This window comes from Nematolebias whitei, chromosome 9 (assembly GCF_014905685.2).
Source record: "Nematolebias whitei isolate Nwh7 chromosome 9, NemWhi1, whole genome shotgun sequence".
NCBI lineage: Eukaryota > Metazoa > Chordata > Actinopteri > Cyprinodontiformes > Rivulidae > Nematolebias > Nematolebias whitei.
In genome coordinates this window covers 44,572,867-44,589,906 of record NC_056506.1, presented here as the reverse complement: position 1 = coordinate 44,589,906, position 17,040 = coordinate 44,572,867, and the positions used below count along the sequence as shown (strand labels likewise).

The following is a 17,040-nucleotide window of genomic DNA, read 5'->3' as shown; positions in this document are numbered from 1 at the left end:
TGCGCTGTTTGGTTCCGCTCCACTCAAATCTACGAGAAGCTGTTTAAGAAAATAATCCATTATTGCTTTCACATCGACTTTGGAATAATTTAGGAGAATTGGTTTTAATTTAAAATGGAAAAAAAAACATTTTAAAGAAGTAGTAGTTTTTAGAATGATAGTTTAATTAAAATACTGACTAGGTGTTTTGTAAACTACAGCGTAAATCTTAGTACTACCGAAGGAGTGAACTTTGCCTTTTTTATATCCCTTATGACTACATTTTGGTGAACCATCACTAATCTGTTTCACGTAAGCGCTTTGGTAACAGCTGCTGTTTTAAATGTGCTTTATAAAATTGGCTTGACGTATTATAAAAATAAAAAAAAACACCTCAGACTGATTGCATTTACCAGTTATCACATAAAGGAAAACCACAGAAACATGAAACCAGTGCAATTGTCAGAAACAGGACTTTTATTATAGTTTTTCCAGACACAAGTAGCATTGCCATGCATTTTGACTTTATATTTATTATACTCGGACAAAGTCAGTAGCATTTATACAGAGTGATACTACAGCGGTCACACAGAAAAAGCTAACTGTACGATTAAATTTAGTTTTAAGGAACAACCTAAAGAAGAGAAGAGGTTAACATCACTGAAACAAATTTATCTCAACTCCCAATCATCATGTCGATAATCTTTTCTGTAAAGTATATCTTGATGAGGCCTGCAGATCCGTTTCTAGTCTTAGCGGAACTGGAGTGGACTCACACGCAGGCCAATCACATCCTTACCGATCTCTGTCACCTAGAAGAGAAGGTGAAATTCAAGGTTAGAAAGTTTTAAAAGAAAGTAACAAGTAAAACAACCACTAAAGTCATTTACTACATTTATCTGATGTTTTTATTGTATATTTAAGAAAACACCAAAGACAAATGTGTTCACTTCCAACTTTCTTTGCCATGTTAAAGAACAGAGATCTATAAAAAATAATATTTTATAGTTATACAACGTTTAGATTATTAAGACTTGTTGTTTGACAACAGGATAGTTCAAGTTTAAGTTAAAGACTTGAGTCCTACTTAAAGATCCAATACGATCATTTCCAGCAATATAAATATAGGTTTAGGAATTTACTGGACTAGATTTACAAGTTTTAATGTTCAACAAAACATCTTTTGGCATGAGATGTGAAACAACTCCATGTGCAAACACTTTTTAGACTGTGTTCCTCGAGGTGCACTGTGTTAAGAGTTGCATTCGGGCCTAAAAAATCCGACCCGGCCCAGCCTGAGCCCATATTTTTTCCAAGTCCGACCCAAAATAGACTGCGATTATAGGCCGGAACCCAGGAAAAAAATAAAATAAATTAAGCTTTTACTGCTTTTGTAAACAAATCAGTTTGAGAAGATGGTTTTAAAAACATATTTCAAAAAAAAAAAAAAGATTTATTGTTTTTTAACAAGAGTCAGCAGATTATTAGTTATGATAATATTATAGTTAACGGTCGGCGGATGCATGCCGCGCGCGTCCGCTGACCCAATAAAAAGCCAGACACTGACCCAGCACATTATTTTGACCCAGGTTAGAAAAGACAGCTCTACACTGTGGGGGGGTGCTACGCGAGTATGGGATTTGGGGCCTGTTGCTAGCAGACATTCAATCCCTATACAAGCAGTGCAAGAGTTTGGTTCACATTAGTAAACAGGACCCCTTCAGGGTGGGAGTCGAACTCTGCCAGGGCTGCCGTTGTCACCGATTCTGTTCATAACTTATGGACATAATTTGTCGGTGCAGCCAGGGGGCGGAGGGAGTTCGGTTGAGAGGCCTCAGGATTCCATCTCTGCTCTTTGCAGATGATGTGGTCCTGTTGGCGTCATCAAGCCGTGATCTTCAGCTCTCACTAGAGCGGTCTGCAGCAGGGTGTGAAGCGGCTGGGATGAGAATCAGAACCTCCAAATCCGAGGCCGTGGTCCTCAGTCGAAAAAGGGTGGATTGCTCTCTTCAGGTCGAGGGTGAAGTTCTGCCTCAAGTGAAGGAGTTCAAGTATCTCGGGGATTTGTTTACAAGTGAGGAAAGAATGGAGCGTGAGCTTGACAAACAGATTGGTGCAGCATCTAAAGTATAGTGGACTCTGGGCTGGTCCGTTGTGGTGAAGAAAAAGCTGCGATGTAAAGCGAAGCTCTCCATTTACCAGTTTGGTCTACGTTCCTACCCTCACCTATGATCACAAGATCTGAGTAGTGGCTGAAAGAATGAGACTACAGATACACGCGGTTTAAATTAGTTTTCCTCACAAGGTAGCTGGACTCTTCCTTAGAAATGGGGAGAGAAATTCAGTTATGCATAAGAGACTGAGTAGAACCGCTGCTGCTCCACATCAAGAGGAGCCAGGTGAGGGAGTTCAGGCATCTGTAAGGACATCTCATGAATACCTCCCTAGGGAGGTACTTTGGGCATGTATGACTGGGAGCCCAGGGAAGACCCAGACACGTTGGAGAGACTGTTTTTCAGCTGGCCTGGGAATGTCTTGGGGTCCTCCCAGATCTAGAAGAGGTGGCTGTGGAAAAAGATGTCTGGACCTCCCTGCTTAAGCTGCTGCCACTGCGACCCGACTCCAGAACAAGCTGAAGGTAATGAACGGAGGGATAGTTATTTGTTACTGTGCATTTTTTTTTCCATTCAAAAACAGACCTCTTTACTAAACCACAAAGATAATTAATGATTAATAATAATCATGAATGATGCAGGTTTTATATAGGAACAGTAATGATGGGCAAGGAAGTTGAAACTGAAGGCATATTTCAACCATCAGTTAAATTAAAAAAATTACATTTATCAGTACCACTAAAGCAACCTTAATCTCCAGTGTCATTATACAAGCTCAATATTATAATTTAGAGGATTTTTTTTTTAGTTTGAAAGGTTGTGCAAGGTTGTCTTAGTCTACCTGTGTGACCCTGCAGATCTGGCCTTTGTAAGGGGGACAGTAGCAGGCTCCAGACAGTGGGCACTTCTCAACAGGACGTCCACGGTACAGGGGGACGAAAGAGGCAGCACACAGATCAAAAGGATTGTGGGGATCGTAGTTCAGCTGGTGGGTGTCCGTCAGGGTCTTCTCACAAGCAGCCAAAATTTTGCGGGTCTAAATCGCAAAAGAGTTTATTCAAATTTAGATACATAACACTATGCAGGCGTACATCTGAACATTAAAAACAAAAAAGAAAAGCTGTGACAACCTGCTGAGCAACATCGGGCTTTGGGCCGAGCTCGAGGAGGCGTCGTGCAAACCCTGCAGCCATTTTGAAGTTGCGAAGTTTGAAGAAGAGGTTGAGGGCCGTGCGCAACACCAGCACCATGTGGACCGGCTGGAGATTACAGTGGGTGAAATATGCAGCCATCTGCAAAACATAATTCAGAAAAATACAAAGTATGAGGAGCAAAAAATGTTCGAGCCATTTAAATCCAACCAAGGTCAGTGATGGTCACGTGTCTGTCGTGGAAAAAAAACAATTCACAGACGATCGGGTGTAGTCTTCATCAAATCTTTAATTTGCCGGCAAATGAGCGAACGGAGAGAAGTTTTAGTCTGCCCGTTCTTCTGGCATCAATTCTGAGCCGTCTCTACATTGCTAAGTTACATCAGTTGTTTAAATGTGGAGGGTGATAAACATATCTGGCAACCCACATAGATCGCCACAGAATGATCATATCACACTTGACTTTCAGTTTCACAATCACACAGAGTTAAATAGGGAACTGTGAAGTGCACAGGAAAATAATTTTGTACAATACATAAACACTGGAGGCAGATCAATAAATATTCTTCCTTCACATCTTTACCTCACAAATCCTCTTCTGCTGTTCCAATGTCTCTTTGGGCAACTTCTTCCTCTCAACCTCCATGCTCAGACCCACTATATACTCTTTGCATATAGTGAGGAGCTGTTGAGCCTGTAAAACATCCAACATCTGTAAGCGCATCTCAGAAACGGTACCAATAATCACGATGTACTGACTAACAGATTAGACTCGACGCAGGCTTGCTGCTCACCTCGGCAATCTCCTGTTTGTTATCGACCACCAGCAGAGGAACAGAAAGCAAGACGGCTCTAAAGCGCTCCACAGCTTCTTCAAAGCGCCCAGATGTGGTCAGCTGGTAGCACTGCTGCAAGCGGGAAATGAGATCAGAGAGGCGCAGCCCAACCGCGGGCAGCCCCTGCTTCGCCCCACAGTCCTAAAAAAATAAATAAATAATAAATCACACAGAAGAACGACAGTTTAGGATACAAGTTGTTCAATAAAACCGTTTACATGATTACATCTGATCATCTAAAACGCCCGATGTTCTACAAAACACATCCACGAAACGAACAGCTATACCTTCCAGTTCCTGTGAGGATGACTACGCAGACAAGGCAGCGAAGGCAGCCCCAGGTAACAGGTGCGCCCTCTGGAGAATGTCTGCATGAACAGGGACTTGTAGGGGTCAAAGTTCACAACTCCAACCTGGTCATGAAGCAGCTGTGGAGGGAGTAAAGCATTACGTTGATGCTTGAATTCACTGCACGTAAACACATTAAGGAGGCGGGGAAGCCTGGAGAATATTGGTATGAGCGTACCCTCATAGCAGTTTCAAACGAGCCAGCTAAGATGTGGTCCACGGGCAGCTGGGAGTTGTTGCACCACATCTGGGTCGGGCTCATACCCTTAGTAGGTGGTACGAAGAACCCGTCTTCCGCTCCTCCACCTGCTCCCATCGGCACGTCCTGTTCAAATCATCCACATGTGAAAATTCAATATTCCTCAACGTTTTATTACTTCCTCCAAGTTACTGCTACTTTTTGGTCAATTTAAACAATAAGTTGCGTTGACACCAACACTGTGTGGCATTTATTGCATTTTTAGTGTTCGTCTTGATTTACAGGTAGTAGTATTTGTATTGTTTCTCCTCTCACCAGTTCTGGAGGAAGTTCCACATCTTCATCAATGTCCCAGCCTCCTCCCTCTTCTTTCCCCATTCCCTCATCCCCTAATCCATCCTGGGCATCGATGAAACCATCTAAAAATGGGAGAGGGGCGTTAAATAATGAATACAGAATAGCAGAACGCTTCTCATATTTCCTCCCAGGCTGTTAACTTCAAAGCGAGTTCACCTTCATCCATCGTGAGCTCAGCATCATCTCCCCAGCCCTCGCCTCCAGCAGCCTCCATATCCAGATCTGCAGCCATCTGACCTGCCTTACCTGCCACAGAAACAACAACAAAAAAAAAACTGTTCTTACTTCTTGAGGATTAATTGCCACTGGTTTGTACATTTAATTATTTTCAATGAATTATTTATTAAAACACTGAAAATCCTGGTCTCCAATTCACAATGGCAGAGCAGTTTTAATAAAACTTTTTACTCACCCTTTGCTGGGATGGCTCCTTCAAAGAAGCCCTTGGAAACGGTAAGCAGGGGCCAGTTGGTGTCCAGAGGGTTGATGGGCGGAGGAGGCTGCAGCAGCTGTGCATTAGGGTCAATCTCCGGCACCTACAAGTCACAAAATCATCAATTACTAATTAGCACCTACAAGTCACAAAATCATCAATTACTAATTAAGAATTTTTATAACCAAACAATGTAGAACAATTTGTAAAATACGAAACGACGAGTGACACGGGTCACATGGGCAGAATCGCACAGCTCTATGGAGACAATGTTTTGCCAACACACCGTCTCCTTTTCTGGGTCAAAGGTCTCCTTTAGTGCCTCAGCCTCTTCGTCCAGCCCGTGTGTGGCAGCAGTCAGGTAAGCCAGAGACTCTGCAAACGATTTATAAACAGTTTCGCTTTATGGCCATTTATTTTAGGAATCCGACACGTATAACTATGAAAGTACTGTAGAGCCGTCTAGAAAATAAAAATCTGAATGCAAAGCTGTAAACAACTGCAACAAATTTTACATTATTTGAGTAATTGTTAACTGTTAACTTGTTTTTTATATATGAATGTTTCTGTTCAGTGCCCTGAGAAGACTTCTGTTGTGACTCGGTGCTATATAAATAAACAGAACTGAATTTAATTGTTTGATAATGGAATTTGAGGAAACACACTGATACATGGAAACGAATTAGGTAATTAGGTTACTTGTAATGAACTATAAAAAGTGCAGGCTGAACCAGGAAGCAGGATATTTGGGATCAGAAGGGTGTTCAACACAATTTATAACAGCTGGTGTAAATGAAATATGATGTCTAACGGGCAAATGGACTATTGCAACTAATTTGGTGGAGGCCGACTTGTCACTGAGCGCATGTATCAACAATCTAAATATGAACTCCCTTGATACAAGTATCTGATTTAACAATGTAAAGTGAGGTTAAATCAAATTTAATAGCCTTTGTTTAACAAGGTATGGTACTCAATATTTTGGGGACCTAGTTTTAATAAAAAATGATCACTAGTCACATGAGATGAGCAGAATCCCTCTTAAAACTTTATTTAGGCACCAGGACAAACACGTTGGAAAGCAAAAGAAACGAGGGGGAATGTTTGATGTGACGAATGAACTCACTCTGTCCGCAGTTCCTCAAGATCCTGACCCTCTCGCTCACATCACCCAGATACAGAGCTGCCTGGTAGTGACCACTCATGTCCTTTCTGATCTCAGCTGCAAATAAAAAAAGCACAAATATTGCATATTAGATTGCATTTCCACAAACTGTGCAGAATTTAAAAGCGATCCTTTAGGTAGCTCATAACTCACCAATCTTCATCATCTTGCGCAGCTTGGCTAAGTTTCCAGTGATGAGGTAGAGGAAGGTGAGCTTGTCGAAGTTCTTGGTCCTCTGGTAGCACATTTCCACGACCTGGTGGTGTCCCTGCAGCAGAGCTGCCTCACCCAAACGCTCCCAGCAGCTGCGCTCGTCCAAAGCCTTGGCCGCCTCCAGCGCCACCTGAAAGTGTCAAGAAAGAGTTTGGTCTTTTGCAGAAGCAGATATCCTGTAACAAAAATGCCTCCAGCTTTTTGATCAAATTACAGCATCTAACCACCACCTATAACTTTATTGTTGATTTTTAAAAAAGTAAAACAGTCTTTCAAGTGTAATTACAACTCTCCGCTCACCTCAATGTTGCCACATTCCAGAGCCAGGCTGAAACGTGTCTTCTCATCTTTGACAAAGTGCAGAGCGACCTCAGGGTAGCCCTTCTTCTGCAGGTATGCAATGATTGACTGGCCCACCAACTTGGCATTACGCACCATGTGAAGCACCTGGAAGGACAACGGCAAAAATAATTATTCTTTCATTCAACCTTTATTTAGACAGGTTAATCCCATTGAGCCCCGGTGACTCATTTACAAGAGAGACCTGGTTTCTTAACAGTGATGACAACAGTGAATAACAATGACAACAATAGACAGTCACAAAAAAGTTATTTGTAACAAACCTCATCGTATTTACGATTGACCAGAGCCAGTTTGAAGCGATACTCTGTCGGGTCGATGGTGAGAACGCGAGGCCGGCACTCTCTGTCCAAGCAGTAAACGCTGTTGCCTCTCACACGGGTCGCATAGATGGGCAGGTCCAATGTCCTTATGATGCCATGATCACTACAGGGACAGAATTAATGTGCAACATTTATTTTAAAATGCAGATTGTGTACACTGAAAAATTGTATTTTACAGTTTTAATCATCTCCAGTGCTTTAGTCAAACGGTTTCTAGAAATAGGCTAAGCCACTGATGTGACTATTCAAATTTTATTTAAATAAATAAAGGGATGCAACCGCCACAACTTTCTGAGGAACAATAAAAACTCGTTTTATCAGGTAAAATATACTCCATGAAAACAGAGCGAGTCAACACTTTTAATCCGACGTTAATGCAACATCATCTCACATTCCGCTAAAAACAGCGTGTAATTGAACAGAACCTTACCCGGAAGTGAGGGCGTATTTGATGTGGTTGGAGGTGGTGTAAATAAAGACTCCACTCTCATCCCAGGCTCCGCTCTTCACTCTGATGTTTTCATGAATGTTGCAGAGAGACTCCAGTTTACGGTTGCAAATCATAATGGCTGCGGGGAGATTGGGAGGATTTAGATTTTTGTCCCCACCCCCGTTCGAATGTTGATGCATTCCACATTCATTAATTGTTATACAATAGAGCACAAGCATTTGAGGAAAAATAAATCACGGTGCTTGTGACAAAGTGAACTACAACCATCCCAGCTTTAACAAAAACAAGAGAAGTTTTGGGTATCCTGCAGATACTCCTCTTATCTACCCACCGTGTTTAGCCAGCAGGGCCACGTGGCTGGTGTCAGAGCTCCACACCACATATTTGACCTTGGCGATTTTCACGGTGGCCAGGGAGCGTTTCTGCTGCACGTCGAACAGCGTGACGCCGTCGGCATCGCGCAGCAGCAAAGAACCCGTGCCGGCGTAGAAGATTTCCTCGCAGCTCGGCACCTGGACTTTCTTCACAATTTCATTCTTCAGGTTTTTTATTAGAAGCTATAAAGAGCCAAATGGAACATTCAGTGAGGACTGATCAAAACACAAGACAGTAAAACAGGACTTTAAACAACTACATTAATTAATCTTATTTTAAAGTAGCTTTACTCAATTTCTGCACCACGGTTGAAGTCTGATTTCAGGTGAATTTCATATTAAAAAATGACATCATGAGCAAATGTTTGACTGACAATCTGAAATAATGCAGTTAAAACTTTTATTCAGGAAGTAAAACCATGTGGTTTATAAACTAAAAATAAAAGATTAGACACTTTAAAATGTGTTAGTGTTGGACATAATTATGTTCTTTTTCTAGAAACTGCAATTACCATTTATTTTTTGGGAGTGTATATTAAAGAAGGCCTAAAAGAATGTATCATACAAAAAGTACAATCAACTACAAGAGGTCATTTTCTGTTACATTAACAAGTAATACAAAAGATGAGACAAATTTCTGATGAATCTATAATTGGACTTACAGAGTGCATGCGGTCCAGGACAGCAAATCTGTTTCTTGCCACCCAAACTGCCGTCAGACCAGAAGATCTTTTTCCTTCAGGAGCTTAAAATGAAACAGACTCTGTGTTATATAATTTAACAAGTAAAACTCATTAAGACAAGTTACAAATAAAACAAAATTTAGACAGCCAAAAGATGGGAACAAAAGTTTAACTGGGCATCACTCAGATAAATGGATGAAAAGTGTTACTCCATACAAAACATATGAATGTGTTTCTTTACCATCAGGGTTCTGAGAGTCACTTTCTTTGGGAATTGTGTACAGATCATAAGTACTGTTCTCAAGGTTGGTGGCTCTCTGTAAGAAGTATAAAACATCAAAATAAATATGGAAACCAAACGGTTTACAAGATACAACAGCCCGCTAAGAAAAAAAAAATGACATTACGAGAAAAAGTCAGAAAATTACGAGAATAAAGTCATAATACGTCCCGAGTCGGCTCGCACCTGCTGCGAACAGCCTCCGATGCGAGTCGCCGTGTTAATGAAGTAGTCCGCCATCACTTTTGGGTCACAGTTTGTGAAATATGCCTCCATCCACATTACGTGACGACTAAATCCGTCAATGCAGCCATTAAATGCAATGCCATACGGCTTCAGTTTATCATAAGAATCCATATGCCACAGTACGTTGGGCACCCTGCTTTTGTACTGCGGACGTGAACATTCATCCTTTTACCGCAAATGTAAGAGCTTTTTCGTGTCAGAGTTCTGATAATTCTACAACTTTATTTTCGTAATATTATGACTTTATTCTCGTTTGTAATGCAATTTCTTTTTTTCTTAGCGTGGCCCTAATACTCCGTCATAACAAGAGGGTTGTTATCACGGACAGTTACTCACAGTACAGAGCAGGACAGCGTTCTCAGCAGGATTGTAGGACATGCTGAACACCGGGAACTTAGAACCACTAAAAAAACAAAAGTAAGTCTTTTTGAACTTTTAATATTTTCTGTGCTAAAGAACAGGCAAATACAATGTTGTACTGTATTCAATAACATTTTGCAACAAGATGCAAGTGGTTTTACTTTAAACCCCAAGTTTGTTTTATACCTGCCAGAACTCTAAGGGATACATTCTGAATTCTTATCTTGGAGGCAAAGCACCAACCTGCGGAGCTGCATGACAGCAGTGTCTTTGCTGCTGTTGAAGTCCAGCTGACGGAGGAAGCGATCTTTAACGTAGTACAACATGTTGCCATGAACAGCATACGCAGGACGCTCACGCTCCAGCTTGAACACAATCATACCACTGTCATGACCTAAAAGACCAGGGCAGAAATATTATAGAACTTGTGAAACATTATTTCTACTGGAGAGAAATGTGATCCTAGTACAACCAATGGGGGAAAAAAAAAAAGTAGCAACTGGTGTTAAGCTTACTTGACCAACTTTAATTTACACATACAAACTTAAAACTGAATAATAAATGCCCGAGGACTCAGAGAAATCTGTTAATGACGGATTTCATCTTTAAGCAGACGTGGGTCTGTATCAAGAGCTACCTGCTGCAAACAGGTTGAGGTTTGGGTGAGCACCCAGCACCCAGAAGCGATCATGATCACGGCGAAAGGTTTGCACCCCGGTCCTCTTGGACATGTCCCACACACGAATACTCTTGTCCTCAGAGTTGGACAGGATGAGCTCCTGGCGTGGGTGGAAGACCGCACAGGACACGTTGTTGTAGTGACCACGGCACGTATCAAGCTCCCACGCCTTGGATTCTGGAAAAAAACAAAAGAAGTTTCTTTTATTTATTTATTTATTTTTGAGTTTGTTAATTTATTTTCCTGCATCGTGTGCATTGCATGGATGAAAGTTTGAGCTAAAAGCAAATAAACGATGTAGAGGCACAGTGAAATAGCTGTCCTGGGCATAGTTAATGACCGTACACCCAATTTCATTTGTCCAATTCAACTTCTATACCAGGGGTTATCAACTATTTTTACTCAAGAACTTTTATGATTAGACTCTGGAAGGGCGGTTTTTGAACAAAATAAATAATTATTAAATCAACAAGAAGATTGTTGTGAAGCCACACAGTTTCATAGCATAAAGGGAAGAAGTCTTTCTTCTTAGTAAAATATTTATTCAAACTTTAGAGATTTATATACAGCATTTGTTTTTAATTTATTAGCGAGTCATTTTGTTTGAAAAATACTTTTTTTTTTATTTGTATTATATTCATATTTGATGTTAAGGCCACACAGCAGGCATTAATCAAGCTCTTATTTTTCAATAATTACACTATTTTTCCAAATTTTTTAAGGAAAGCTTAGTCACTGCGAGTCCCTGTGGAGAGACGTTAAAGAACTGAATTAAACCACAAGAAACTGAAACTTAAAGTACTACAAATTTTAAACAAACTTGTAAAAACACCTCCCCACAGGTTGCCATTTGATCTGGTTTTTAGCACATTAGTGTAGAGCTAAAGGATAAGTAATACCAACACAAGCAAAATGGTTAGGTATTTTCAAATTGTCCACCTGGAGGCAGCAGCGCACAACAGAAGCTGATTAAACTTTTAACTGAAATGAAAAGATTAACAAAGTGGTTTCATTTTGAAGAAAGGTTTTCTAGGTATAAAAGGAAGAGTGACTTTAAGCTTTTATACAATTCTCTAATATTAAAGCCCGCAAGATGTTAACCAGCAGATTTTCAATAGACGTTAAAGATTGTAACTCGAGCAGTCTCTCACCGTTCATCCTCCAGATCTTCACCTGCCTGTCGTCGGCTCCAGACACGATGAGAGGCATGCTGGGGTGGAAGGCGGCCCAGTTGACCCCACGGTCATGACCCTGGATGCAAAGCACGCAAGTCAGAGAAATCCTACACAAGCTATGCACTCAGTAAATTTAGATCTCAAGACACTAACTTAAGGCTATCCTCTCAACAACACATTTAGTTTAAGAAGTTTTAAAAAGAAAAACAGCCGTTTAAAAAAAATTAAATAAAAAAAGTACATCCCAAGCTCAATTCTCTTGTGATTTTTGATCCATGTAGAGCTTTTATTGTTTTTCTCTCTTTACAGATGAAGCTTCTTTTGAGAACATTATAAATATTACTTCAAGTAATAAGAGTCCGAGACACAATGCAGCATTTCTGACAGATCCTAAAGAGACTATTTTTACTGTGACCACAAATTTTAACATAAAACATTGTTTAAAATATCAATAAAAAGACCCGTTACACTAAAAGTGGATTCTCTGGCCACGTTACAAAACGTACAAAATATTGTACACATCTATAAAGGTTTACCTCAAGGACGTGCTTCACAACAGCATCCGAGGCACCAAACAGGTCAACCCCAGTGATGCCCCGAACATCAGTCTCCACAGCGCCGGGAGACAGGTTCTTCTTCCTCAGACCTGGAACATCATTTAGAGCACCACGTGCAAGGAAGGAAAGCCATTCATGTTACAGAGCACAACCACAGTATAGGGAGGAATAAAGAAAATATACAAAAAAACAAGTAATTATAAAAATTAAAAAAAATAGATTAAATATGGAGTTATGAAATCAGGAAAAAAGGAAAGAACTGTTGGACTACTGAACACACACAGGGTTGAAACCCACCAACACAACCTCTGCTTTCTTATTACACACCAACTAGAGTCTGGAAACAATCAGCACTTTCGCAGCACCATTGATTAGTTTACTGAACCAGAGAGAATCACTTGTGATTTGATCGGACAGCAGAGTAGAAGCACTGATCATCTCCAGGACTGGAACGGGACCAGGAAGGAAAATTTACATGAAAACACAACTTGTGTCGATGATTTTAGCCCCTTTAAAGACGATGTGGTGAACAGACAGCTCAACAGCACTTGACAGAGGGAAGCTACGGCACTAGGAACCTGTGTGCAGGTGTGAATGTTTCCGAGGAGAGCATGGGACAGGATGACACAGTGTGTAGAGTTGGCTGATGAGAGTGGGGTGGGTGGCAGAATTGTAAAGACGTGCTCTGATGGGGCATTTAATGTCAGAAATACAAAAACGGGCATTAAGTTTTTAAGGTGGCATGCATGTTTTAGTCTAGATGAGTTGGTCACGTGCACGATAAGTGTAACAATGTAGTTATGGGTTAGCAGCAAAGCTCTTTAGCCACATTTGTGGTTTTAGAAATTGAGCCAGCCATACTGGTATCTAGGGTATAAAGAGGCTATTTTCTTGTCAGTACTAAAAAAAAAACTAAGAATGTTCAATCTTGTTAGTAGTCAAAGTTGTAATAAAAATTTTAAAAAGTTGACGTGTGGGGGAAAAGAAGCATCGACATCCATATGGTGAGTGCCAAGTTTCCTAAAGCAAAATCTGGACATGCATCCAGTGAGGAAAGTTCCAGGTTAAAACTGTATGTGATGCAGTTAAGTCATGCAGTTCAGAGTTTATAAATGATGTAGAAATTAATGCGGTCAAGCTGGCTGCGGAGAAACGTTACAAAAACGCATAAATCCAAGACAGGTTAGGGTCACAGATCAATACCATTTGCATCTTTTCTATTTTTTAAAGTAAAAGATGAGAGAAAAGAAATGGTTCAGTTAGTGCAAAGACAAAGAAGAGAAAAAGATATTAAAATGTTTTAAGAGCATGCAGACGCACAGAAACACTTTTCCTATTAAATATGTCCATATTTTACTACACTGTATTGACTGAAATAGTTCTGATCATCTCAGGAAGACGGTGCAGCATGTTAATCTAAAATACATTAGTAATAACTCTTATGATAGTATGAGTAATGCATGTCTTTGTTCTGAAAGGAGAAGTGTTTCTGCAAACAGCCCACAGAGATTTGTCCTCTCTAAAAGTTGGGAGTGAGAAAGAAGAGGTTCAGGACTTCTATTCATCCTGTTCCTGGCTTCTCCCTCACCCCTTAAACCACTCTGTCCCCAACCCCTACCCCAAACCCAGCCCACTGTCCACTCTGGTCTGTTCTTCCCCCAGGCCCTCACCAGAGATATCCCACACTCGCACGGTTTGGTCCAGACTGGCTGACACGACCAGGTCTTCAGATGGGTGAAACTGGGCGCACATCACATAGTGGTTATGTCCCGTGAGCACACTGTGGGCGACAGAGAAAGATCAAACTAATTCCTGGAACTTTAACAACATATGCTCAGACTATTCTTGAATGAACAGCAACATCACACACAAAACTTATGTTCAACTTGAATATCTAAAAAAGTTAAGTCTGGTCCTCTGGACATTCAAAAAAACAAAACGAAGAAAAAAAAAGTAGAAATGTTTTGTCTTTCATTCGAAAGACTTAAAGACAGAATACAGCACCTCAGACTGAAGAAGTCTTTCGGATGAAAGACGAAACGTTTCTACATTTTTTTTGTTTGTTTTGCTTTTTTTTTTAATGTCCAGAGGACCAGACTTAACTTTTTTAGATTTTTCTACCTGGATTATTGAGCATGCATCAGGATATCAACTTGAATGTTTCACGAATGAGAAAGATTGATGCAAAAGCAATGACTGTCTAAATACTGTCACGTTGACAGTTTGAATAAAGCAACAATGTTGAGTTTTTGATGCCCAAAAAAAGGGCTAAAATGCATTTTATTGAGTCTTAGAACTTGAATGAAACTTGAACTCCATGTCCCAAAACACTGAGGTGCCCTGTTGCCTTACCATACGCAAGTCCTCGACTGCCAGTTCCAAATGCGGATGGTCTGATCATCTGACGCGCTCAGAATCCAGGGATATTCCTACAGGCAAGATTAGAATTCACCGACAACTCTCTATGCAACCTTAAGGTTTAATTCAATGGTTCTAGAGCTCCATGTTTAGTCAAAAATCAAAGTCAAACAGCTTTTGAACATCTTACAGGGCCTTGTATTTCTCAAGAGCTCAAAACTACAGTCCTATCCATATTTTTGCATGTGTTCTGTTTGTGTCAATCTGGTCATATCCACCAAAAATGAGTTTTTCTGATCACTTTTTGCAGTTTGGACATGATGACGTCAAACTGAGTGAGATCAATTCGCATGTCTCACTTTAAAGAGGAACAACAAGCTTTGCCACATTTGATTAGATAACAAACTACTTCTTTTCCCTTGGACTTTTGTGCAAGCAAAAACAGTCGTCAAAACAACACATGCAGGACTTAATACAGTCTTTGCAGCGCAAAATTTTAAACAATGTGAGATTACTTGCACAGTAAGCGACTGGAAGACACGTCAAATGGGAACTGACCTACATAAAGCCAACTTTAGATCGCATCATGAAAAATATTTGTTACGTCTTGATGCGTTTTAAAGCGGGAGTTCCAACTCACATGATGAAAGAAAGTAGTTCTGATATAGTCCAAGTGGCCCAGAAGGGTGAAGAGGCAACGTCTCAGCTTGTAGTTCCACACCTGGTTCAACAGACATTTACTTAAAAAAAAACTTGAGACAGCATTACAATCAATCATTATAACTGATATCTAATGCAATAGTCCTAAAGGATGCTATAGTCAGTCTCACCTTTATTTTATAATCGTCTCCTCCAGACACAAAAAGAGGTTGTTGTTTATGGAAATCAATTCCTCTGACCGGACCTGCAGGCAAAACCAGAACGAATGCATTTTTTTTCCGTTTCCATTTGGAAACCCGTACAAAACCTTAAAATATTACACAGGCCACGTCACTCTTACCATCATGCTCATCAAATTTGTCGATCAGTGTACACATCCGATAGTCCCACAGCTGGATTACACCGTTGTGCAAACTTGCAAGAACCCATGGCCTTTTGGGATGGAAACTCAGGCCTGAAATATAACACACATCGGATTAACTATAAGGCACACTTTATTTTGAAAGAGCAACGAATCCTGTAAAATCCAGAAACGAATCATTTAGTTTAAATAACTTTCTAATAGGTAAACATATTTCAACATTATAACGTGTATTTTAAATTATTATAAATAAATGTATTCCAACAACAATTTTTTTTAAATAAATAACCCAAGAGAAGCGCCCGCTAGCTAAAATTAGCTACTGTGCTAGCTGCTACACTCTTACCTTTGACTCGGGCCGACTTCGTTTCAAATTTCGTTAACATCCTCGCTGTTCGACACTTCTGCTCCTACTCTTAAAGTCGTGTTAACAAAAACAATTAAACCTGAACAAACGTAAAACAATACAAATGTTAGAGGCAGGCTGCTTCAACCGGACAGATATCGTTCGCCCATTTAGCTGTTTCGTCTTCTTCCGGACACGTAGTCCGCTTCTGTCTTCCGGTTTTGAACAATAAAGTTTTGAACGTTTGACGCAGAAAGCTCCACGGCAGCGGCGTATAGAAATAGAACACATAGAGCTGCACAGACAAGAGCCAAAAACGCAGTTAGCCACTCTAAATTATAAATGTCTTTACGATGATAGCCTTTTTATTTATTTTTACTTTATTTAAGGGAAGAAAAAAGAACGACAATCTCAAACAAAATTATAAACATGCAAAAAAAAAAAAAAAAAATCGTCTGTCTTTCCTCCTAATTAGGTTAACATTAGCAGAAACAAGTTAACATGTTATTCAGAGCATATTTAAAATTAAGTAACATTATTAAACACAGTAATAAAAAAATGTAATTACTTTCATAGAAAAGGAACCACGTGACACTGACTTTTTTTTTTTATTGTTTACTGCTTTTACTTATCATAAAATAGTACTGTATGACTACAAGTATTTAGCATTAATTTGTACAAGGCCAGAACTTTGTATTTTTCTCAATTTGCAAAAACATTCTTTAAAAATTATCATGTGATCCTAGAAGCCTTAAAGACCCAGTGAAATTAGATGTTAGGTGATTTTAACACAAAAAAGCTGGTGCAATGAATAAATGCACCTTTTGGAGTTTTGTCCTTAAAATAATCTGGAATCATTGAAACTTCTTGAAACGTGACGCATGCATAACACATGAAATATGCTCGTTCTGTTTTTACAGTCATACCCTCTTCAAACATCTTCCTTACTTAATTATTACATATTTGTAAATTATAGTTGAACGATTTGGTTTATGATTATGCAGCATATTTTAGAAGATCTTGATTTTTCAT

The 17,040-nt window shown here is 39.9% G+C and overlaps 1 protein-coding gene across 1 annotated transcript; it reads right to left on the bottom strand.

Annotated features, from left to right (window-relative positions):
- Nucleotides 1-445: 445 nt before the first annotated feature.
- On the bottom strand, nucleotides 446-16,221 carry copa (COPI coat complex subunit alpha). Its single transcript, XM_037682401.1, has 30 exons — nucleotides 16,009-16,221; nucleotides 15,642-15,755; nucleotides 15,472-15,545; nucleotides 15,282-15,362; nucleotides 14,636-14,712; nucleotides 13,954-14,063; nucleotides 12,263-12,372; nucleotides 11,703-11,802; nucleotides 10,510-10,728; nucleotides 10,116-10,266; nucleotides 9,849-9,915; nucleotides 9,228-9,303; nucleotides 8,966-9,048; nucleotides 8,261-8,486; nucleotides 7,909-8,047; nucleotides 7,419-7,581; nucleotides 7,096-7,242; nucleotides 6,736-6,925; nucleotides 6,544-6,639; nucleotides 5,704-5,792; nucleotides 5,397-5,520; nucleotides 5,141-5,230; nucleotides 4,943-5,046; nucleotides 4,607-4,753; nucleotides 4,368-4,508; nucleotides 4,039-4,221; nucleotides 3,828-3,938; nucleotides 3,224-3,385; nucleotides 2,935-3,129; nucleotides 446-791 (listed from the first exon to the last, which is right to left on the bottom strand). Exons 1-30 carry the CDS (start codon nucleotides 16,046-16,048, stop codon nucleotides 732-734), a joined length of 3,669 nt encoding a protein of 1,222 aa, XP_037538329.1. The 5' UTR covers nucleotides 16,049-16,221; the 3' UTR covers nucleotides 446-731.
- Between the last annotated feature and the right edge of the window lie 819 nt (nucleotides 16,222-17,040).

Excerpts from the sequence above, each read along its gene's own strand:
- copa (XM_037682401.1), bottom strand. The coding sequence starts at position 16,048 with ATGTTAACGAAATTTGAAACGAAGTCGGCCCGAGTCAAAG. Across the intron at positions 6,926-7,095 it reads TGGAATGTGGCAACATTGAG|GTGGCGCTGGAGGCGGCCAA; the intron begins GTGAGCGGAGAG and ends TGACACTTTCAG. Across the intron at positions 4,509-4,606 it reads CGTTTGAAACTGCTATGAGG|CTGCTTCATGACCAGGTTGG; the intron begins GTACGCTCATAC and ends CTCCCTCCACAG.